Below are 22,917 nucleotides of genomic sequence, written 5' to 3'. Positions count from 1 at the left end.
GCACTGGCAGACATATGAGCAGGTTTTGTTCCAGTCTAAACAAAACATTTTGATCATGAAACTTGATATGCAATGTAAGGCTTTAACGTAATATTTGAGTTCTGTTGATGGAATGGGTTGTGTTTGTGGGTACCTTTTTTTTCCCCCCATTAATATTAGTTTTATACATTGCAAATTTTGATCAGGGTGAAAGTTCAGCATGAGTGCATGTTTTTTTTTTTGGTTTTTTTGTTTTTTTACAGTTCAACAAATGTTTAAATATTGGGAACTTTGTGTGTTATCTGATTTGTTGTACAGTTTTGTCCAGAAGTATTTGGGAAGTGACAGTTTTATAAATATCTTCTTTATACTCCACTAGTTGATCATTAGAATTTAAACGCAGACTTTCAGCTTGAAGATGTTTAAAAAAAAAAATAAAAAAACATTTGATATTTAGGAATTACAGTCATTGTATTGTTTTTTTGGGCCAGTTGACCTTTTGTGAATAATTTGTCCAGATATTATTAAGTCCCTGCATTTTGTAAATGCTGTAGACAAACTTTTTGACTGATTCTCACTGATCATTGCAAATCCTTTCATATTCCAAAACTTAACGTCATGTGGCATGCGGGTTATTCCCGTATTGTCCACAGCTCCAAAATGACATTTGTTCAAATAATAATGACTTCACAATGGCATTGTACAAAATTAATCATGTTCACATTCAATTCACCTTGGGAAATATTTCCAACATTCCAAAAAATTCCAACACACCAAACATTCCTTTTTTTTTCTTTTTCTTTTTTTTAACAGCATATTACACATTCAGCACCATCATTCCACAATATTTCATATCATTCCACATCTTTCAATAGCGTTCATATTTTCTGTCTAACGTGCCATTCTTTCAATAGTTGTAACCATTTTCACCATCATGTTACACATTTGTCATTTCTTCCACTCCATCCATATCACTTGGTATCATTACATTTAGTTCATCATTCATTCCACATGATTTTTTTTTTCTTGTTTCATTCCCCAATTCACACGCATTATCTCAAGAAATTTCATTTTATAATTACAAGTAAGCTCATATTTTGTCGTTAAAAGTATTGGAAAAAAGTAAACTAGAGTCACTGGTATGATTGTTTTTTTGTTGTTGTTTTTATGTCTTCAAATCCTTGACGTGAAATCATAAAAGCTCTGTCTGTGTCCAAATACTCTTGGATCTTGCTGAAGAGGGGTCAGGGAAAAGAATCACCTGAGACCTTGAAACTTGATATGATTCATTTACAGCGGCATACTGTATCTGACTCGTATCACAGTGAGCGGACGTGAGAATTTAACTGCCATTTAATATCTGTTGGCTTTTTTTTTGTTTTTTAAGGAAAAAATAAAATATATATCTGTTGTCCTAACTCATCGTACTGTATGTTATGGCCTATCTGCTCTCTGGTGGTGATCAAATTGATCGAAAAGGGGTGTGCAGTCTGTATTTAATGACGAACAAAAATGACAATAATATGAAAGTGTAAAGTTTGTACACAGATTTAAATTGAAAATATACGTTGACAATAAAGCACTGTGGATCTTATTGTCCCCACTGATTCAAATATTACTATCTTGTCAAGGATAAGGTCCAGATAGACATTAAAATGTCTTTTTTTTTTTTTTTTTTACACATTTATTAATGTTGTATTGTAAGTACCTTTTTCCACAAAAACAGCACGTGGGCCACAGCACCTTTTCCCCTTCATTTCTAATTCTAATTCGATTTTTCCATATTAATATCAATTCGATTAATAAATGAGAATCTCGATTCTTTTATGAATCAATTTTTTTTTGGCACACCCCTACTACGCAGTTGTCATAAGGAAGTGCTCGCATACGTGTTGCTTGCAAGTTGAGTCACAACATTCCAAACATCCATCTTGAGTTGTAGACATAATGGATGATGATAAATATCTATCCATCAATTTTTAACCGCTCACTCCTCGCATAAGGGTCGCGGGGTATTATTATTATTATCATTATTAAATTAATCCGGGGGCGAGTTATGCCCCTCCTCCAAGTCCGCGGGGATGGAAAATAATAAATGTGGGGGGGGAAGCATCATTCTCCTGCTAGTGAAACTAATGTTGGGAAACAATAAGGAATGTTCGTCCTGGACCTTGACTGAAGGTGTGGTTGAGACAAATTTGCGTTCACCTGTAAGCGAAAGTGACTCAGACAGTCGCTACTTAATAGGAGATCACTGGCAAGAATGTCGATCCAGGTCGCGACCTCGCGATGAGCGCAACTTTGACGCCATGCGGGCCGATGCTCCAAAGCTTGTGGGACTACGTGAGGAGTCATCACGAGGGGGTCCTCCTCTCCCCTTACCTGCCCACGTTCTGCGCTTTCCTGACCCACGTCGCATTTTGCGCACCTTTCCTGGTGCTGGACCTCCTGGCCGGAGTCAGTCGGCGGGTGCGTTCGTGGAGGATCCCCGCGGGCGAGCCGCCGCCGCCGCCTCTGCTGGCGTGGTGGAAGTGTCTGTGGAAGGTCGCGGTCCAATACCTGACGGTCGTGCTCCCCGCCACCGCCGTCCTCCAGATGGCGAAGAGCCCAGCAAAGCTGCCCGAGCGCTCTCCAAGCAACTGGCAGCTTTTTGTGGACGTTGTAGCCTGTTTTCTGCTTTTCGACGCGCTCTTTTTCTTTTGGCATCTCTGCATGCACAGGTGAGTAAAATACATCTTAAGGTTTATGGTGACCATGCATGTTCTCACATACAACTTGCCACCTATTAAAGGCAGGCATAAGCTACAGTAGTGTATATAAACAATAGTTCAAAAATTTAATTATTAGCAGCTATTTGAAACACAATTGAAATTTGGGCTTTCAATGCTTTTTAAAGCATTAAAGCACCTTTTGACACATTTAACTTGTGTTTTAAATGCTGATGTGAAGTTTTGAGTCATTTTTCTGAACATTTACAACGATATTTGATATACATTTTCTTGACCGCTTACACCTCACAAGGGTCGCGGGGGTGCTGGAGCCTATCCCAGCTGGCTTCGGGCAGTTAAGCGGGGTACACCCTGAACTGGTTGTCAGCCAGTCGCAGTATTTGATATGTTAAATATTTTTTTTAGGGATGGAGAGTACTACGGAGCCCTTCTAGTGTCAGGGTCTGATTTTTTTTTTTTGCTAATCTGTACCCACAATTTAGCAATCTGTACCCACAGTTTATTAATCTGTACCCACAGTTTACTCATCTGTACCCACAGTTTAGCAATCTGTACCCACAGTTTACTAATCTGTACCCACAGTTTACTCATCTGTACCCACAGTTTACTCATCTGTACCCACAGTTTAGCAATCTGTACCCACAGTTTACTAATCTGTACCCACAGTTTACTCATCTGTACCCACAGTTTACCAATCTCTACCCACAGTTTATTAATCTGTACCCACAGTTTACCAATCTGTACCCACAGTTTACCAATCTGTACCCACAGTTTACTAATCTGTACCCACAGTTTATTAATCTGTACCCACAGTTTACCAATCTGTACCCACAGTTTACTAATCTGTACCCACAGTTTACTAATCTGTACCCACAGTTTATTAATCTGTACCCACAGTTTACTAATCTGTACCCACAGTTTATTAATCTGTACCCACAGTTTACCAATCTGTACCCACAGTTTACTAATCTGTACCCACAGTTTACTAATCTGTACCCACAGTTTACTAATCTGTACCCACAGTTTACTAATCTGTACCCACAGTTTACCAATCTGTACCCACAGTTTACTAATCTGTACCCACAGTTTAGTAAACCGCACCCACGGTTTAGCTCTTCTGTGGCGTTATGTAATACGCATGCGCACGCAACGTTCGAGTGGTTGCTTGACGGCAGTATTAGCAGCTAACAGGTGCTTGTTTTCATCTTAAACTGTAGAATTATGTATTCAGTTGATGTGTAATGTTGCGCTTGCGCCACTGTGAGGCGCTCGAACACTTTTCTTCTTTCTTTCTTTTACTTCCGTGTTAAGCCTGAAGGCTGGTGAAATGCAGACGTGTTTTGTTGTGCTCCGCAATTAAAACGCCATACTTGGCTAAAGAAACGTCATCTTTCCGTCATCCATTCATCGTTAAGCTGGCAAAACTACAGTTTAAGGTTAAAAAAAAAAAATTAAAAAAAAGGAGCTGTTCGCTGCTAATACTGCTGTCAATCAACCACTCGAACGTTGCGTGCGCATGCATATTACATAACGCCACAGAAGTGCTAAACCGTGGGTGCGGTTTACTAAACTGTGGGTACAGATTAGTAAACTGTGGGTACAGATTGTTAAACTATGGGTACAGTTTACTAAACTGTGGGTACAGATTAGTAAACTGTGGGTACAGATTAGTAAACTGTGGGTACAGATTAGTAAACTGTGGGTACAGATTGTTAAACTATGGGTACAGTTTACTAAACTGTGGGTACAGATTGTTAAACTATGGGTACAGTTTACTAAACTGTGGGTACAGATTAGTAAACTGTGGGTACAGATTAGTAAACTGTGGGTACAGATTGTTAAACTATGGGTACAGTTTACTAAACTGTGGGTACAGATTGTTAAACTATGGGTACAGTTTACTAAACTGTGGGTACAGATTAGTAAACTATGGGTACAGTTTACTAAACTGTGGGTACAGATTAGTAAACTGTGGGTACAGATTGTTAAACTATGGGTACAGTTTACTAAACTGTGGGTACAGATTAGTAAACTGTGGGTACAGATTAGTAAACTGTGGGTACAGATTGTTAAACTATGGGTACAGTTTACTAAACTGTGGGTACAGATTACTAAACTGTGGGTACAGATTGTTAAACTATGGGTACAGTTTACTAAACTGTGGGCACAGATTACTAAACTGTGGGTACAGTTTACTAAACTGTGGGTACAGATTACTAAACTGTGGGTACAGATTGTTAAACTATGGGTACAGTTTTCTAAACTGTGGGTACAGATTAGCAAAAAAATAAATAAATAAAAATTCAGACCCTGACACCAGAGAGGCTCCGTAGAGTACCGATACCAAAAAATCAAATTTTATTGGCCTATTTTGGCCCTGACTTCTGGCAAGGACCAGCAAACTCTTCTTCTCTGCTGAAGAAGTCCAGTCTTGGCGTTGAGAGTCACTCTTCACTAAACGCTGCCATCTAATGGTGAACTCTGTTGTTACAGCTTTCAACTGCTCAGTTACCGTAAACATTTTTATTTGCAAAAAAAAAAGAATCGAGAGTGGGCGTAAGCTGCTGCCAGGTGACAATCCTTGTTGCAAAGTCACATGGTGAAGAAAAATGGAAAGTCCCTGACTCACTGCAATGTTACTCACAGCCGCTCTGCTTTGTTGTCCCGTGATTTATTGATATCAGGGTTCTGTGCCGAGATTCATTTCTTTATTTTATTGCTTTGGCTTCACATTTCTCTTTCCATGTTACGCAACCTAAAACAGAAATACAAAAAGCAACAGAGCAGTACAGAACAGGAAGTGGCGGCATTAGCCAACAGCTATTTTTGTTAGTGTCGCAACTAAACAGTTCATCTCCCCCCCAGTGGTTTCATGACTGTAACATGACTATTAGACCAACAAATGAGACAGAAGTTGATCAAGATTCTCTGACAAAACCCGCCGAACGTAACTAAGGTGCTTCACATACCGTTTTTTTATGTTATCTGCTATTTGTCATCTTTGTTTACTTGCTGCATGTGTACAGTACGTCTCAATGATGGACTGAGTCACTTAACTCATTCACTCCCAGCTGTTTTACTGGATTTTGACTGATTTTGCAAAGGCCCACAGAATATCGTGTTCTATTTGTTGTAAAAAAAAAACATGGAAACTACCAAAAGAAGGTGTAGCATCTCTTCTTTCATTAGGAAAAAAATAATAATTTATGTTTCCGTTTTGCAGCAATTAGCATTGGAATATAGCTAAGTTCAATCATTATTCACAAATCTGTTTAAAAAAGTGGGGAAAAGAGTTTTTTGCAACATGGCCCCGGTTGATCTCTTATACTCTGCTGCCACCTGCTGGCCGTTTTTGTAATAACTACTTTTGATTCAAGCGTTCTCTTCAGTTCAGAGGCAGCATGAAAGCCTTTTGTATGCTCTATCATAAAAAATACAAAAAACGTATAAATACGTCTTTGGGAGCAAATGAGTTAATTGACTCCATATACTGTAAGCAGGAGAAACTCAAATGTTTGCATTCCATGAAGCGGAAATACTGCCACCATATTTGAGCCCCCCCCCTTTTTTTTTTTTTAAGCTGGATTCTTTGGATAAATCTTGTCTTTCTCCACTAGTTAGATGTTACAATAGGCTTAAAATCGGAACAAAATAGGGGGGAGACGAGACTCAAGGGCGCAAAGGAAAGGTTTGTTGACATACCGAAAGAATTAACATTCTGTAAATGAGCAAAAGTCTGAGGCTAGCATAAAAGGAAGGTAACTTCAATGGGAATGTGTAGGAGCCCATGAGGCAAGCAGCTGTGGCATCCTGCTGGTAGGTGGACGTCTGACTCCAGCGAGCGCCCGTACGCTTTTATTTCCTGCATGGAGAGAGGCGGATTGGGGGAGGTCACAAGACAGAATCTGAGGCGCCTGCGGGCAACAGGACAGCGAGGGGCGACCACCCAAAAAAAAAAAAAAAAAAAAAAAAGGTCCAGGGCCGGTGTTAGTACCAGATGTGATCGGGCTGCCAGATCATATCGGGGTCATCGAATGAACACGTCACGCTACAGGATTATCTGGAAATCATCCAGTTGACGTGAATCATTGGAAAGAAAACGTTAAAGATATCATTTAAATTACAAAATGTATGGAGTGACATTGTAAAAACGTAAATAAACCCAAGAATATAAAAGCAAGATATACTGAATAAATAATAGATTGAATGAATAATAAATACACAAATTAATTGCCTGAGATGTGACAAATATTTCCAGTTTAGATTGGTAATATGTTCCTCTTATCATTTTGTGAATTCCTCGTTTTCCGCTGGGGTTCGGTTCCAAAAAATACCCACAATAAATGAAATCTGCAAAGGAGTTAGCTTTATGTTTTACATGTATTTATTTACGTTTTGACGTCAACCAGATTTTTTCTCTTATAACTTTGTTGAACAATTGTAATGGATAATCCTGTAGTGCGACGTCATCGGTAGGCCAACCCCGACACCATGTGGCAGCCCGATCACATCTGGCACATCTGGTAAAATGGCTCTCAAATTATGGTTACAAAACAACTCTTAACTACTCAAATGAACTTTACATATATATTTTTTTTAAATAATAAATTGTGTATTTCATTTGTTTATGTATTATTTTTTGGTATTTATTTATTGATATATATTTTTATTTATTTTTTTGTATTTTCTTTTTTTTTTAATCTTTTTATATGTAAAAGACGAGGTTTTGATTTCTTAAACCGTAAAGACGAGCAAAACATGGACGGCAATATTATCCATCCCTGTGATTTCTCACAGCCATTTTTTGCTCGTCCGTTTCCTTTTCAGGTTCACGTGGCTCTACCGCAACATCCACCGGCAGCACCACCAGCACCGGGTACCGTTCGCCCTGCAGGCCCAAGACGCCAGCCCGGCCGAGCTGCTCTCGCTGCTGCTCCTGGCGCAGCTCAGTGCCCGTTTGGCCAACTGCCACCCCCTGAGTGCCATCCTCTTCCACGTTCTCAACAGCTGGCTGGCGGTGGAGGACCACTGCGGCTACGACCTGCCGTGGGCCCTGCACAGACTGCTGCCGTTTTTCGGCGGCGCGCCTCACCATCACGCTCATCACCGTCGGCACAGCGTCAACTTTGCGCCCTATTTCACCCATTGGGACCGCCTCTTTGGCACATATAGCCGGGAGTGAGGGCGCTGTTTCATTGGTCATTTGGAGAGTCATGTGACTCCTAAATGTGGCCATGCAATGAAACTACAATTTGACTGTCATCGAATCCTGACGGCGACGCTCGTCTTTATCGACATTGTTTAAAATGCATTGAGACAATGTGAAGCACGCGCACGCCAATGGCGGAGTGAAGCCAGTGTTGTTAAATGGCGCCATCGACTCGAATATGTTTTTGTATTTGTCTCCATGAGACGCAACAGACATGAGAAGGGAGGCAGGGAAAACACAATCAAAGTAAAAGCAATCAAAATCACATCAACACAAACTCAAATCGTGACAGCTTGCCAGGAATTGTCCAAAAATCTAAAACCTTTGAATGTATTTATTGTGCAATATTAATGTCCAGATTCAGTGTACATTTTATTAAATAAACTGTGATTATTTAAAGTAAGCGTTCCCTTTTTTTCCGCCACAGCTGTTTCCACTTTCTGATGCACTTGATAAGTCCGTGGAAGTATGAGAGCAGAACATCGACTCAAGCTCATGATTCTATTTTTTTTTTTTTTTTTTTTGTGCCTCAGTTCAAGATGTGTGTGTGCCCCTTCGGTCTTCTGTTTGCCTTGATGGACCCGCAGGGACCATATTAACTCATTCACTCCCAGGCATTTTCACTGAAGCACCCGGCTGTTTTACTGGATTTTGACTGATTTTGCAAGGCAGAATATTGTGTTCTATTGCAATAAAAACAACAAACCTACCAAAAGCAAGATTAGAGTCTCTTCTTTCATCAGAAAAAAAAAAGTATATTTCTGTTTCAGTTTTGCAGCAATTAACATTAGAATATAGTTTCATCATTATTCACAAATCTGTTTAAAACAGCGGGGGAAAACATGGCCCTGGTCGATCTCTTATACTCAGCTGCCACCTACTGGCCGTTTTTGTAATAACTACCATTGCTACAAGCATTCTCTTCAGTTCAGATGCTGCATCAAAGCCTTCTTCATGCTCTAGCATAAAAGAAACAAACAAACAAAAAAAACCGTATAAATACGTCTGTGGGAGCAAATGAGTTAAGAAACCAAAAGCACATGTGCAGAAGATGAGAAATACCCAAGCATGTCCGTTTTTTTTTCTTCTACTTCATCATCATCATTATTTATTTATTATTATTATTACTACTATTATTATTATTACTATTATTATTATTATTTTTTTTAATTATTATTATTAGTAGTAGTATTTTTAATTATTATTATTATTATTATTAATTATTATTAATTATTATTATTATTATTAGGGGTGTTTAAAAAAATTTGATTCGGCAATATATCCCGATATTTCAGCACGCAATCCTCGAATCGATTCAATAGGTGGCCGCATCGATTTTTAAACATCCATTTTTGATGGAAAAATATTCAACAAAACGTCTTAACGGAACATTAAGCCTTAATATTTTACTTCAATGCTGTTCAAACATGAAACTGTCTGTTAAATACGGTGACTCACAATTATAAGGCTGAGGTTTCGGATAAATAATACATTTTCATACAAATATTACAGTGTGCAAGTTTACTGACTAGTATTTTCTAAATTTGAGCAAAAAAAAAAAAAATCGCAACAATCAACTAATAAATTCATATCGGGATTCATCGGTATCTATTTGAATCGTGACCAATGAATCGTGATACGAATCGAATCGTCAGGTGCAAGGCAATTCACACCCCTAATTATTATTATTATTTTCTCAAAAGAATAACTGTCACACACATACTTTAATTGAATCATGCCAGGTGTTACAACTCTCTTTTATTTGGGGATGACAATTTTACATGATTCATGTTTATACTAGGGGTGTTAAAAAAAAATCGATTCGGCGATATATCGCGATACTACATCGCGCGATTCTCGAATCGATTAAAAAAATCGTTTTTTTTTTTTTTGTTTTTTTTTTTTAAGAGCTCAGAATTGTTCATTCGGTAGTCTTACCGATTCAACGTCTTATCATCATTGCCTTTTTTTTTCCTTTTTTTGTGTGTGTGTGAATCGATTTTTAAACTTCCATTTTTAATGGAAAAATATTCAACAAAACGTCTGACTTCGGGTTAGGATTCACACCTTGAGCATGGAAGAATATATATGAACGGAACATTAAGCCTTCATATTTTATTTTAATGCTGTTCAAACATGAAACAGATTACAACCTCTATAAGACTGAAATTTCAGATAAATAAATAATACATTTTCATATAAATCTTACACTCTACAAGCTTACTGATTAGTATTTTCTAAATTTGAATGAAAAAAAATCGCAACAATCGACTTGTAAATTCGTATCGGGATTAATCGGTATCGAATCGAATCGTGACCTTTGAATCGTGATACGAATCGAATCGTCAGGTACCAGGCAATTCACACCCCTAGTTTATACAATAATTGTTATATCAAAAAAAAAAAAAAGTCAGTTGCATAACAGTGTCAACATCTGTGTTCAATTTCAGACTTGTTCCGTAAACTCTCCAGCATTTCACAACTCAGAGTCCATAAATTGTTCAAAGATGTCCGAACGCGTCGGCAAGTGAATGTTTGTTTTTGGTTGAAGGAGGAGAAAAGCAGGAGAAGAGCGCTTTTGGGTGGGTGGCGGTGTTAGCGGGAGATCGGCTTGATAAAAACGTGACCCAAAGCGGAAACGATCATTACAGGCCCAACGTCAGAGTCGGGGCGAGTCGCGTAGCTGGAAGGCCCCACACATCTTCACAAGCGAGATACACGTCCACAGCCAGCAGCCCACTTCATGATCCCTTTCGGTGGAGCATTATGGGATGTCGGGAGCGACCGTACATTTTGAACTCGCTTTGTTTACTCACTGTAAGGTACACACCGAGATGGATCACGTAGGCTAAATCCTCCACAAAGGGCAACATGAAGAGCAAGCAGTGAGGCTGAAATTGTTCAGCAGATGCAATTTAACAACAATTTAGTCAAGTAATTCCTTTATATTGATTTTTTTTTTCCACCTTACGAGGCTCTCAAACCGCTTTACATTTTGACTACTCATTCACCTTCTGATGACGCAGCATTAATAGTTCAGTGTCTTGCTCAACAAGTTCACAAAGGGGATCGAACCCACAACTTCAGAGATGACCACTCTACCACTGAGCCACACCGCCCCTTTTTTTTTTTTTTTTTAATTTTGGATCACATGAAATTTATACTTAGTACTGATGCCCCAAAGCAGAGGCAGCATCCATTAGTACAATTCTCAAGCTTTCCCCTTTCCCTATATCTCATATGATCCATCCATTCATTTTCTTGACCGCTTATTCCTCACAAGGGTCACAGGGGGTGCTGGAGCCTATCGCAGCTAGTTCAGGCAGTAGGCGGGGGACATCCTTAGACTGGTCACCAGCCAATCGCATATCGTATATGATGTCTTTTCAAAATAAATGTGAATACAATTGTCATGACTCGGGTCATGCAAGGGGTATGCTTACTGTCATGACTAGGGTCATGCAAGGGTTATGTTTACTGTCATGACTAGGGTCATGCAAGGGTTGTGTTTATTGTCATGACTATGGTCATGCCAGGGTTATGCTTACTGTCATGACTAGGGTCATGCAAGGTTTATGCTTACTGTTATGATTAGGGTCAGGTAAGGGTTGTGTTTACTGTCATGACTATGGTCATGACAGGGTTATGCTTACTGTCATGACTATGGTCATGCCAGGGTTATGCTTACTGTCATGACTAGGGTTATGCTTAATGTCATGACTAGGGTCATGCAAGGGTTATGTTTACTGTCATGACTAGGGTCATGCAAGGGTTGTGTTTATTGTCATGACTAGGGTCATGCAAGGGGTATGCTTACTGTCATGACTAGGGTCATGCCAGGGTTATACTTACTGTCATGACTAGGGGCATGCAAGGGTTATGCTTGGGCCATGCAAGGGTAATGTTTGGGTCATGACCGTGTGGTCAAGTGTCACTTTTGTTGCCAGGTGTAGCTATTAATAGCTGAATTTTGAGTTATGTTGAGGTACTGAATCTGCACACTGGCCACTTGTTATTGTGTCAACACGTTCATTTTTTCATTGTTGTCCAATGCAAATATTTAATTAAATATCTGCAGAAATGTGAGAGATGTTTTCACTTTTTGTGAGATACTGTATGTCAAACGAGAAAGCGAAAAGGCACAGAGCACTCCGCAGGATTCGTTATCGTTTGAGTAAATACAAAACATTTCCCATTTCATCATATTTCCTGAGAGTTGGCTCGCCACTGACAAAGGCCAGATTCTATTTCGCCCCGATTATGTAAATATTCAATTAGTGAGCTTTTCATAGCTCAGACTGAAAAGTCCTTCTTGCCCTCTGGTCTGCTACTATATTTACTCCAGTCCTATACTGCACCGTCCTTACGGAAAGGTCTGGCACAACTTGCAATTTTTTGCTTTCTGGGATTTTTATGTGCTGTTGACTGTGTTGTTGTTGTGACGGAACACGTAAATCTTGCGATGCCACGAGATCATCACATTTATATGAGCTCATTTTGGTTCTAATTTGGGATGTCACGATAAGGGCAATATCGTGATACCGTGACATTAAAACTGCCGCAAAATCGTGTCGTCATGTTCACAATATTTGAAAGGAACGCATCTGTAAAAAAAAAAAAAAAAAAAAAAAAAAAAAGGCAGTTTGATTTCCATTTGTGCAGTTCTCGCACCCTCTAGTGGCTCGTTTATTAGTGCAATTCAATTCAAATAATTGAGAAGCACTGTGTTAGTGGAATATGAGTTAAAAGCAACAAAATCCAGCCGTTTTTATCCATTTCCCATTTCAGGGAGCGGCCATTCTGCTACTTGCTGTCGACTGAATGTTGAATCAATGTTGCTCAGATCTTAGCTAACAACCAATCACAACGCAGCTTCAGAAAACAGGTGAGCTGTGATCGTTGCCTGAGCCTGAGCAACACCGATGTGATCTTCAGTCGACGGAAAGTGGCAAAATGGCCGCCTCCAATGGATAAAAACGGCTGGATTTTGCTTCATAGCTCTTATTCCACAAATGTAATATTAATCAGAATGTCATATCGTCAAGAAATGTTTCAGTTTTACTTCCACTTTATGTAATCATTGAAATGTGGAGGGAAGCCCGAGCGAATGTAATGTGGCCAGTGGCGACATTTGAGCTACAAGCTTTTGAATTTCGAGACAGGCATACTAGCTAACCGTGCTGCCGCTATGGCGCTACATTGGACGATGACGTATGAATATAAATACTAACAATCAGTGACTACTGTAATGTCCGTGTCTACCATCTAGAATTAAAGTGCAAATGATGAAAAAAATTTTTGCATTTCAGAGCATGAATTGGATCACATCCTTTATTTACAAACTTATTGTGCGTTGGTAGATGAAACGAGCGAGACAATATCGCAGTCTGTTGTCGGCATCTTACAATTTTGACAGCAGAGAGTCGTCATCATTCAAAGCATTTCCTCAGTCTTCAGCCTCATCAACAGGTTTTCCGTCACAACGTCAGCGCGAGTAGCACATCATCCATTTTCTTCATTAACAGTCCCGCTAATCACGTTCCCATGCTGCTTTGTTTGGAAGTCACGGTTGAACTCTGACCTATGTTGCTGATACGATTGGATGAAGAAGGCAATGGAGAAGAAGCAGGAAAAAAAAAAAAAAAAAGACTTAACAGTCAAGGGGGCTCTTTAGCTGAAAAGGTCGAGCCACATCGTCATTGTAAATATCCAAACAACAAATAAACACCATCATGATGAAGTAATATTAACTTCAAGTTAAAACGCTTTAAGTAAGCATTTAACGTCATGATTTGTCATTTACTTTCGATTGGTCCAATTTCCTTACGTCACATTTTATATATACATATAATTAGGGCCGTCAAACAATCACATTTTTTAAATCAGATTAATCACTTAATTTAAAAAGGCTTTTTTATGAACTATGCCGTTTTGTTCACAAATCGGAGACACGAGAGTTCTTTGGACTGATGTTTTACTGTGGGACTTGCTTTTTTTTTTTTTTTTTTACCACAGCCGCACCGTAGAACTGGTGAGACAAATGTACAATTAAATAAACGTAGCTTTACAAAACAGAAAACATAAAATACAAATAAAACATATACGTACCACTTTGGCCTGCTAGTGAACAAACTGGTACTTATGCAACTTAATTAGCTTTACTTAAGCTCTGCCACTGTCGCGACGTAGAGCTGCTGTGGCTGCATCTGCTATGCTAGCGAAAACAGGAAGTGACCTAATCATACTCAAAAAAGTTAAACGCAAACTTTACCCTTTTAATTTACTTACAAACTAATTATTAATGACCATATAGTCCTACTAATTATACAAAAATAATAGGAAAATAAAAACTATGCACCTAAACAAAATAAGTTTGCGCACCATAGCAACCTTCTATTACAATTACTGCAACAACAACTCCTCCTACTGGCGAAACACAAAACCGCAACTACTTCAACCGTTACATGAACACTTTTTGCCTGCCAAATTTGAAGAGCACCTGTTATGTGTTAATTCGTTCAACATTTAATGTTATGAGGACATCTACAACTCTCATCCTCCACTTTTTTTTATAATCAGTTAATTACGTGCATAATTTTAAATAAATATTGAAAAAATGACCACAATCGTTTGACATGAACAAATATTCCGAATGTCATACGCAAACATTTATGAAATGCTTTACTTTAATTGCATGTAGTTGTGTTTATTGCTCAAACACAACCGGTGCAACCTTTGACGTAACCATCCGCTGTCAAAATTAATAGTGTGATTAATCGGCGTTAATGCATGACTAATGCAATCATTTCTTGTGATTAATCAATGAGTTAACACTTTAACTTTGACAAGCACTAATATACATATATATTAGTTCTGTCAAAGTTAAAGCGTTAACTCGTGTATTAGCATAGATTAATCACACTATTCATTTTTGACTCTTTGCATATGACATTCAAAGTATTAGCTCATGTCAAAACATTGGGTTAATTTTGTTGTCATTTTAAATTATGCAAGTAATTAACTGATTAGAAAGAGGAGGATGAGCGTGTGTACTGCAGCAAAAAATGTTGAAGACGTCCTCATAACATTAAACATCGAAAGAATTAACACATACCTTGCAAATTTGGTGGTAAAAAATAAATAAATAAATCATGTTTTTTTAATTGATTAATTAAAATTCTAAGATGCGATTAATCTGATTAAAATATTAATCGTTTGACAGCTCTAATATATATCGTATATGTATATAAGGCTCAAAGCTTGTAGCATAATCGAGTTAAGTGCATCTTAAAAACCAAAAATTTTGAGCACTTGGGTTTGTATCTCTTCCAAAAAACGTATGAAAATGTCAAATTTGGTCTTTAAAAAAATAGAAATAGAACTAGTGTTTATGTCTCTGAGTGTTATGTCTTATCCACCTTCTATTGTCATTTTTCAGCTGAAAGATACCCATCCCCAAAAAATTGTCACTTAACTCAAAATTTAACTACAATAACTGTTTCATTAAAAAAAATGACAATAATAAGTTAAACCAATAAATAGTCGTATTTATTACAAGTAGCAGAGGTATCAAAATCCTTATAACAAAAGAAAAGTCCTTTTCCTCTGGCTTCGTTTTTGTCCCTGACTTTGGTCCACATATGATAAATATCCCCCCCCCCCTAGAAAGGCAATTTACCATAAAAGTGATGGATGACCCAAATGAGGAGTTGCCGGGTCAGTAAAGTCGAGATAGTTAACAGTTTCCAAGGAATGTGGTCAACCCCTGCCCCTTGTTTTGTCTCAATCCTTCATACTGCCACCTCAAACATTGCTTGGAATGGACGTCCGGGTTTGATCGGCCAACCACAAACACCTTGCTATCACTTGCAGCTCGTCTGTGTGTGTGTGTGTGTGTGCGTGTGTTGATAGTGGAAAAGAGGCATGTGAAGTGGGAAACTGGGTTGGGACCGATAACCCCCGCCGGTCGGACCATCGCACGGTGCCTACGTAATCAGGAGCCTGCAGGAGGCGAGCCTGGAGAGTTCCAGTCTTGTCAGTTTTGCCCGGACGAGGTCATTTGGACTGTGGCGGGCCGCATGAAGTGCTGATTAGTGTTTGCATCAAGTGGGGAAAGGCGCAGATAAGTGGAGAGGAAAACACATGTCAGGGGGGGGGGACGGAGCGGCGGGGAGGGGGAAGCTCTGGCCCACGAGTTCCCACCGACATTGCACACACTGCAGAATGTGCTTAGTTAAGATCCTTGAGGAACTTCTTGTAACTTTTAGTCACGCTGGCAAAAAAAAAAAAAAAAAAAAAGGAGACGTGAATGTCAGTCTTACAGCTGATCTCACTGAATTGGCAGCTGCCATTCACGAAGATTCTCGTCTTTTCTGTCTCGACGGACAAAGCCCAGCCACATGGGGACTTTTATAAATAGTGATTGGATGCACTTGCAGTCCTGTTGAGTCGAGTCCACTGATAGACCCTTCCAGATGACGTCACTGCTTAGCTTTCCGGAGGGCAAGCCTCCCATAAAAAAAAAAAAAAAAAAATGAATGTAGACAGCTTGATTTTCGGTGAAGGTGGGAAATATGTCAAGTCGGGCTGCACGATATTGGAAAAACATGCGATATAGTTGCTGAATATAGCGATATCGATATTATTGCGTTATTTAACATGTACCTAAAGAATTGACATTTTTATTATTGAATGAATTACATTTTTTTCAATGCGGCAAAATAATCAAACTCAATGTATTCTTAATTGTAATTACCTCTCGATAATGTTCAACTATTGGATGGCAGTGCACATTTTCGTTTAAGAACACTTTGTTCCAACTATGTTTTGCATTTAGGGTTTGGAACGCCCATGGAACTAGGGGCGTGGAAACCAAATAAAAAGAGAGGGTGAGAAGGGGGAATTTTTTTTTTTTTTTTTTTTTTTTTTTTTTTTTTTTCCAGAGAGTGCAGTAGTGAATTGTATCAGTCAGTTCCTCTCCTCTCTCCTCGTGAGCTTTGAACTGGGTGTCTTCTCTCCTTTTTTTTGTCATGTTTAATAAATGTCAAACAGGTAAACCCCACTGGTCAAATTCATATAAAAGCATAAAATTCCATATCAAAATTGCGATATGCATATTGCATCGGCCAATATCGCGATATCGATATTTTTGCAATATATTGTGCAGCCCTAAATTGTCAAGTGTTACCAAAAAACGTCCCAAGTAGGACGACACTACATTACTGCGACTCATTGAAACCAGCCGTTTGTAGCCGCTAGCTACAAAAAAAAAAAAATAGAGATGTTTGGAGGGCAAAGTGGAAGTTAAAGCTTAAGGTGTGTTGTTTTTGGTTGAAACAGTATGTCGATCACTACTTTCATGGTGTAAATTGTCATTCGTTAAATCGTTTGTGTCCGAATATACTCGTCTCTCTGAAGTCTTCAAGCTATCTTAGCTTGCTAGCTGCTAACAAACAGACCGTACGTTTACAACACATTCCTCAGCAGAAATCAAGTCTGAGTTAAAGCGTTAATTGTGATAAACGTGTTAAATCGTTAACTTTTTGTTCAAAGTTACTTGATTACAAAAAAGAATGAATGATTGCTTCACTAAAGATACTTTGGCACATTCATCACGTCTGCCTCAAATTTACAATCGCAGGTTAATGTTATGACCCACTCAACATGAAAAAGAGAAAAACGACCTGATATAAAATGATCTGAGCATATCCTCGTACTGTTTGTGGGTGCAAAGCAGTTGCGTCGTAGTTTCGCGCTAGCTACCGTACTTGTCTTTCACTCTTCACTGTCTTCCGCCTGGTTTAGAAAGACTGCCGGCAGCCGAAAGAACGATCTCATCTCTCTTTCAGCCATTAGAGCATACATCGGCCGCGCACAAGTTCACCGAAGCATCGGTGGCCGATTTATCAACTATTTGACCTATTTTCTAGCTCACGCTGATTGTTTTCTAAGTCACTCGCATTGACGCCCTGCCCTCCACCGCGAGGGGCGCACTTCCAACGTGACGTCACACTAGAAGGGTCTATTGCTCTTGAAAACAGTCTGGAGAGTCCAGCTATCTGCAGCCGCACTCGGCCACAGTCATGCCTTCATACTTGTGCTTATACGTGACCACGCCCGTGTCGTCCAGGTACAGGAGCGAGATGGCGTCCAGCCTGGTGGGCACGCAACACGCCCGCGCCGTTTTCTGAGGGCTGTTGATGTTGACCAGCGTTTGGACGATGGCGTGCTTGGTGGGCGTGACGTGTTTCGTTAGCGGGAAGGAGCAAATCCCGGCGCACTCGTAGGCGTCGTAGCCGCCGGGCGCCAAGATCCAACTGTCCCATCCGATGTCCTTGAACTCCACGTGCAGCGGTTGTCTCCGGCAGTGGTTGCCCTTGGCGTTCCGGCGGATGCGCGAGCTCGAGTCGTAGATCAGGTTGGAGCGCATTTGGAGCAGGTCGGCTTCATCGGGCTCCGTGCCGTCGTCGTCGTCCCGATCGAGATCGCCCCACAAGTCGTTCTCAAAGTCGTTCTGGAGGATTATGTTGGACGTTTCGTGGTCAATCATCTCGTCCAGCTCGTGCTTGTCATCTCGATGCTCGCTGCTTTCGTCGTCCGAGAAAACAATCAGCAGGGGTTTGTGTTTTTCCTTCACGTTTGTGTCAATCTTCATGTCTCCGTCAATATTCCCGTTTCGGTTTCGGTCCGTGACCGGTCGCGAGTCGTCTTCGCCTGCCACGCTGTCGATATGCACCGCCAACCGATGGGTCGTTCCGTGCTCGGATTTACGCCACCGCTGGACCGAATCGGTCAGGTTGAACGCTTCCCAGCCGTTGTCGGTGCCGTACACTTGCCTCGAAGCCAACTCCAGCATCTCCACGCGCGCCTTCTCGGCCCCGAAGTCGTCTCCTCTCTCCGAATTCTCATCCGTGTCGTTGCCGTCTTTGCCGTGACGTACCAGCTCGTAGATGGTGACTTTGCGGTCAACGCCGGCAAACAGGTGACGGTCGGTCTGGACCAGCGTGTAGAGGCGCAGCTCGGCCGCAGTGACGTGCTCGTGATGGGGGACTGACACGTTGAAGAGGAGTGGGTGGCGCCTCACTCCCCCAACACCGACAGTGCTTGAAGAGGAATCTGGGGAATAGAGAAAAAACGTGAATGAATTCGGTGTTGGTATCTTTGTCAAATTCGTGACTATTTTAGTCTTTATTGCTCCAATTCTTGTGTCAATAGTTATTCAAATGGGAAGTCAACACCCCTAAAAAAAATTACCGTATTTTCCGCACTATACGGCATTATAAGGCGCACCTTCAATGAATGACATATTTTAAAACTTTTTCCATATAAAGTCGCTAAAGTAGAGGCTGGGGTTACGTTATGCATCAATTAGATGGTGCTGCGCTAAAAGGGAATGTCAACAAAACAGTCAGATAGATCAGTCAAACTTTATTGATAGATTACAAACCAGCTTTCTGACAAAATGAATAAACAGCTGTTTTTATTATTTTCTCTGAGGTAAAGTATTAGAATTAGCTAGCATGCGCGTCACCAATCGTGCAGGGTCACCGATAGCGTCTTGACAGCGAGATCTGTTGCGGCTCAATATTGATCCATATATAAGGCGCGCTGGATTATAAGGCGCATGGTCAGCTTTTCAAAAAATTGAAGGCTTTTAGGTGCGCCTTATAGTGCGGAAAATACGGTATTGACAATGATATGTTCGACCAGCCCCACTAGTCTAAATAATGGTATTCTGGTTGCTATTGCGTTAGCGGTATACGAGTTAAGCAACAAATTCCGGCAGTTTTTATCAATATCAGTCGGCGGCCATTTTGCTACTTGCTGTCGACTGAAGATGACATCAATGTTGCTCAGGGAACAACCAATCACAGCTCAGCTCCAGAAAACACGTGAGCTGTGATTGGTCATCGCCTGAGCAACTGTGACGTCATCTTCAGTCGACAGCAGGTGGCAAAATGGCCGCCTCCTAAAGTGGATTAAAACGGCTGGATTTTGCTGCATGAGTCATATTCCAAAAATGTAATATTAATATGAATGTCGTGTTTAAGCTTAGTGAAGAAATGTTTACGGTTAACTTCCTCTTTATATTATCAATAAAATGTGGAGGGAAGCCAGAGAGAAAGAGAGATTTGTAGATAGTCCAGAATAAATCATAATCATTATCTGGCTTCTGCAGAGCTGATCATTTGAATCATGTGTGTTGGAGGAGGGAGACGTGTAAAACGAGAGAGCTCGGGTGCTCAGGAGTTCTCTACCCCGATCGGGATCATTATCAGACTTCTACAGAGCTTGTTGATGAGCTGATCATTTGAATCAGGTGAGTTTGAGGAGGGGGATATCTAAATCATGCAGTATAATGGCCTTCGAGAACCAGTGTTGCCCACCCTTGTAAATCTCAACAATTACTCAATTAAATAAAAGGAATGAAATGATTTTACTAAACATTTTAGTACTCAAATGAATCTAGTTTTGATGGCTTTTCTCATACATATTAAAATATGTTAAGCTAGTCTCACAATGGAGAATTTGCAACAAGAGCAACTATATTAACTCATTTGCTCCCAAAAACGTAGAAATACGTTTTTTGGAAATGTTTTAAGTGTCCCAAAGACGTATTTATACGTTTTTTTTTGTTTTTATGCTAGAGCATACAGAAGGCTTTGATTCAGCCTCTCAACTGCAAAGAACGGTTGCAGAAATGGTAGTTATTACACAAACGGCCAGCAGGTGGCAGCAGAGCAAAGGAGATCAACCAGGGCCATGTTGAAAAAAAAAGCTCAATTACTCACAATTCTAAATAGATTTGTGAAAATTGATGAAACTTACCTATATTCTAATGCTAATTGCTGCAAAACGGAAACAGACAGAATTTTTTTTTTCCCGGATGAAAGAAGAGACTCTAATCTTTCTTTTAGTATGTTCTGTGTTTTTGTAGCAATTGCACACAATATTCTGTGGGCCTTGCAAAATCAGTCAAAATCCAGTAAAACGGCTGTGAGCGAATGAGTTAAGGTCATGACCCAAAGTTTTGCGTACCTTCATTCTTGAAGCTGCGGATGATGCTGGCGCTTGGCGCGGCGTTGCGGTCATTGGCAAAGCGGTTGTACAGCTCCATCATGTACTCGGGCGGCTCCTCTCGTATGCTTCCAGGTGGAAGCGGAGGCGGGCCCAAGCCCGACAGGTTGAAGGTCTGCAGGAACTGCTCTTTCAGGTTCTCCAGCGCGCCCTGCGTCATCAGATTGTCGTCCTGCTCCGACCGCGACGGCTCCGCCGCCCTTCCCGGTCGCCGCTCGGCGTTGGAGATGGGGCCGCTCTCGCCGCAAAGAGGCCCCCGGAGCAGCAATATGGAAAATAGCAAGAGCAAAGTCTCGCTGCTGCAAATGCTTCCCAGGAGAGAAACACAAACGCTCGCCATGGAGAGAGAAAAAAAAAAAAATAAAAATTGCAATGAACTTTTTGCCGTCACGATGACTAAAAAGTGTTGTTGACCTTTGCTGTGATCTTCGACAGCGAGCTTGATGCACAACTATCAAGCTACGAGTCCAGCGGAAGCGTGACAGCAGCTCGGTGATGGTTCCACCTTGTCATCTCTCGCCTCGTACTCGCGTTCTGTGCTTCGCTCTTCCTTCCCAGCTTTTTCTCTCAGTCTCTTATCTCCGATATGGTGGGCCCTTGCTTTGCTGCGTGCGTGCGTGCGTGCGTGCGTGCGTGCGTGCGTGCCCTCCACTTTGAGCGATGCTGAGCGTGTGTTATCTCACAACTTCCTTAATGAGCATTTTGTAAACACTGTCCTGTGGCCTCTTCCTTGTGGAAGCGCTATTTTGTTTGGGTGGGTGCACCAGAGTTGATTTTTTATTTTTTTTTCCCATTTGTTTATTTGCTTTGCAAATGGCAGAGTTCTGCACGCCGTTGTCGACGCGCCATCCACCATTTCGTTTTGACAAAGTGCGCCGGTCTGTTGATATCGTTGCATATTAGAGGACATTAAAACACTTGTCCGAATGAAATTGAAATGTAATGAGCTGTGAGGCCCAATAACCAAGAATGTTGCTCAACTCGATTCACATTTCCTGGAGAGTGCAATAGAAGCGTGTATTGGTGGCGTGGGGGCGGCCTTGGTGCTGCCGCGGCTCGGGGGATTCCGAGGGGGCGGTGCTCGCTTTCTTTGGGGGCGGTCCTTATGCATGCCAGATCCATCACACCAGCATCTACTGAAATTCAAACAGAATTCGCCTCTCCCTCCCTGTCTGTGGATCTCACTTTGCTTTATCGATCCTTCCCTCTTTCCTCTCTTTAGTTTTTCCTCTGGTCACTTGAGATCTCCTCAATTTGTTGGAATTTAGAAGTTTCTGGGGTTGGCGCAAAGACTCTGGTTTTGTAACCACGCAGGAGGTGTTTGGTTGGTGCTGGATGTCACTTTGATGGACTGGATGTGCTGGTTTCTGTGGATCTCACTCCGCCTCATCGATCCTTCCCTCCTTCCTCTCTTTAGTTTTTACTCTGGTCTCTTGAGATCTCGTTAATTTGTTGGAATTTAGAGGCTTCTGGGGTTGGCGTAAGACTTTGATTTTGTAACCATGTGGAAGGCAGGAAGTGTTTGGTCGGTGCTGGATTTCACTTTGATTTATCTTTCTTTTCTTTTTACCTTTTCTGACCTTTTCTCCGGTCTCCTGACCTTTTGAACCTCACGACTCTGGCGAGACTCTGAAGTATCCGGTTGTGGTGAAGGGTAATGGGATTTTTATTAGGTTTTAGGTGAATTAATGAGTATAAATTTACACGTATTTGCACGCACACATACACGTAAAAAAGAAAAAAAAAAGAGAGAGAGCAATGATGATAAGACGTTGAATCGGTAAGACTACCGAATGAACAATTCTGAGCTCTCTCTCAAAAAAAACAAAAAACAAACATGTATTGCACACTGTACCGTCAATAAAGTCTAAAAAGGATGAATGAGAAAGTGATTGAACGGATATCGTGTCCCGTTTCCCGCTG

At 40.7% G+C, this 22,917-nt stretch overlaps 2 protein-coding genes and 1 long non-coding RNA gene across 3 annotated transcripts; 1 reads left to right on the top strand and 2 right to left on the bottom strand.

Moving 5' to 3' along the window:
- Positions 1-2,123: 2,123 nt before the first annotated feature.
- Positions 2,124-8,626, top strand: LOC144019239 (cholesterol 25-hydroxylase-like). The gene is made up of 2 exons (XM_077522179.1): positions 2,124-2,699; positions 7,536-8,626. Exons 1-2 carry the CDS (start codon positions 2,269-2,271, stop codon positions 7,888-7,890), a joined length of 786 nt encoding a protein of 261 aa, XP_077378305.1. The 5' UTR covers positions 2,124-2,268; the 3' UTR covers positions 7,891-8,626.
- Positions 8,627-13,230: 4,604 nt separating this feature from the next.
- LOC144019510 (uncharacterized) lies at positions 13,231-14,694 on the bottom strand. Its single transcript, XR_013283691.1, has 2 exons — positions 14,026-14,694; positions 13,231-13,506 (listed from the first exon to the last, which is right to left on the bottom strand). It is a non-coding gene; the product is annotated as an uncharacterized LOC144019510 (long non-coding RNA).
- A 2,824-nt stretch (positions 14,695-17,518) lies between these two features.
- On the bottom strand, positions 17,519-21,334 carry bmp10 (bone morphogenetic protein 10). Its single transcript, XM_077522436.1, has 2 exons — positions 20,956-21,334; positions 17,519-19,032 (listed from the first exon to the last, which is right to left on the bottom strand). The coding sequence occupies exons 1-2, from the start codon at positions 21,332-21,334 to the stop codon at positions 17,972-17,974; spliced, it is 1,440 nt and encodes a 479-aa protein (XP_077378562.1). The 3' UTR covers positions 17,519-17,971.
- Between the last annotated feature and the right edge of the window lie 1,583 nt (positions 21,335-22,917).

Source organism: Festucalex cinctus, chromosome 5 (genome assembly GCF_051991245.1).
Source record: "Festucalex cinctus isolate MCC-2025b chromosome 5, RoL_Fcin_1.0, whole genome shotgun sequence".
Classification (NCBI taxonomy): domain Eukaryota; kingdom Metazoa; phylum Chordata; class Actinopteri; order Syngnathiformes; family Syngnathidae; genus Festucalex; species Festucalex cinctus.
Note: the sequence above shows the minus strand (reverse complement) of the source record. Positions and strands in the feature narration are given on the sequence as shown.

Coding starts and splice junctions, on each gene's coding strand:
- LOC144019239 (XM_077522179.1), top strand. CDS start 2,269: ATGAGCGCAACTTTGACGCCATGCGGGCCGATGCTCCAAAGCTTGTGG. Junction 2,700..7,535: donor TGGCATCTCTGCATGCACAG/GTGAGTAAAATA, acceptor TTTCCTTTTCAG/GTTCACGTGGCTCTACCGCA.
- bmp10 (XM_077522436.1), bottom strand. CDS start 21,334: ATGGCGAGCGTTTGTGTTTCTCTCCTGGGAAGCATTTGCAGCAGCGAG. Junction 19,033..20,955: donor CCGCAGCTTCAAGAATGAAG/GTACGCAAAACT, acceptor TCTATTCCCCAG/ATTCCTCTTCAAGCACTGTC.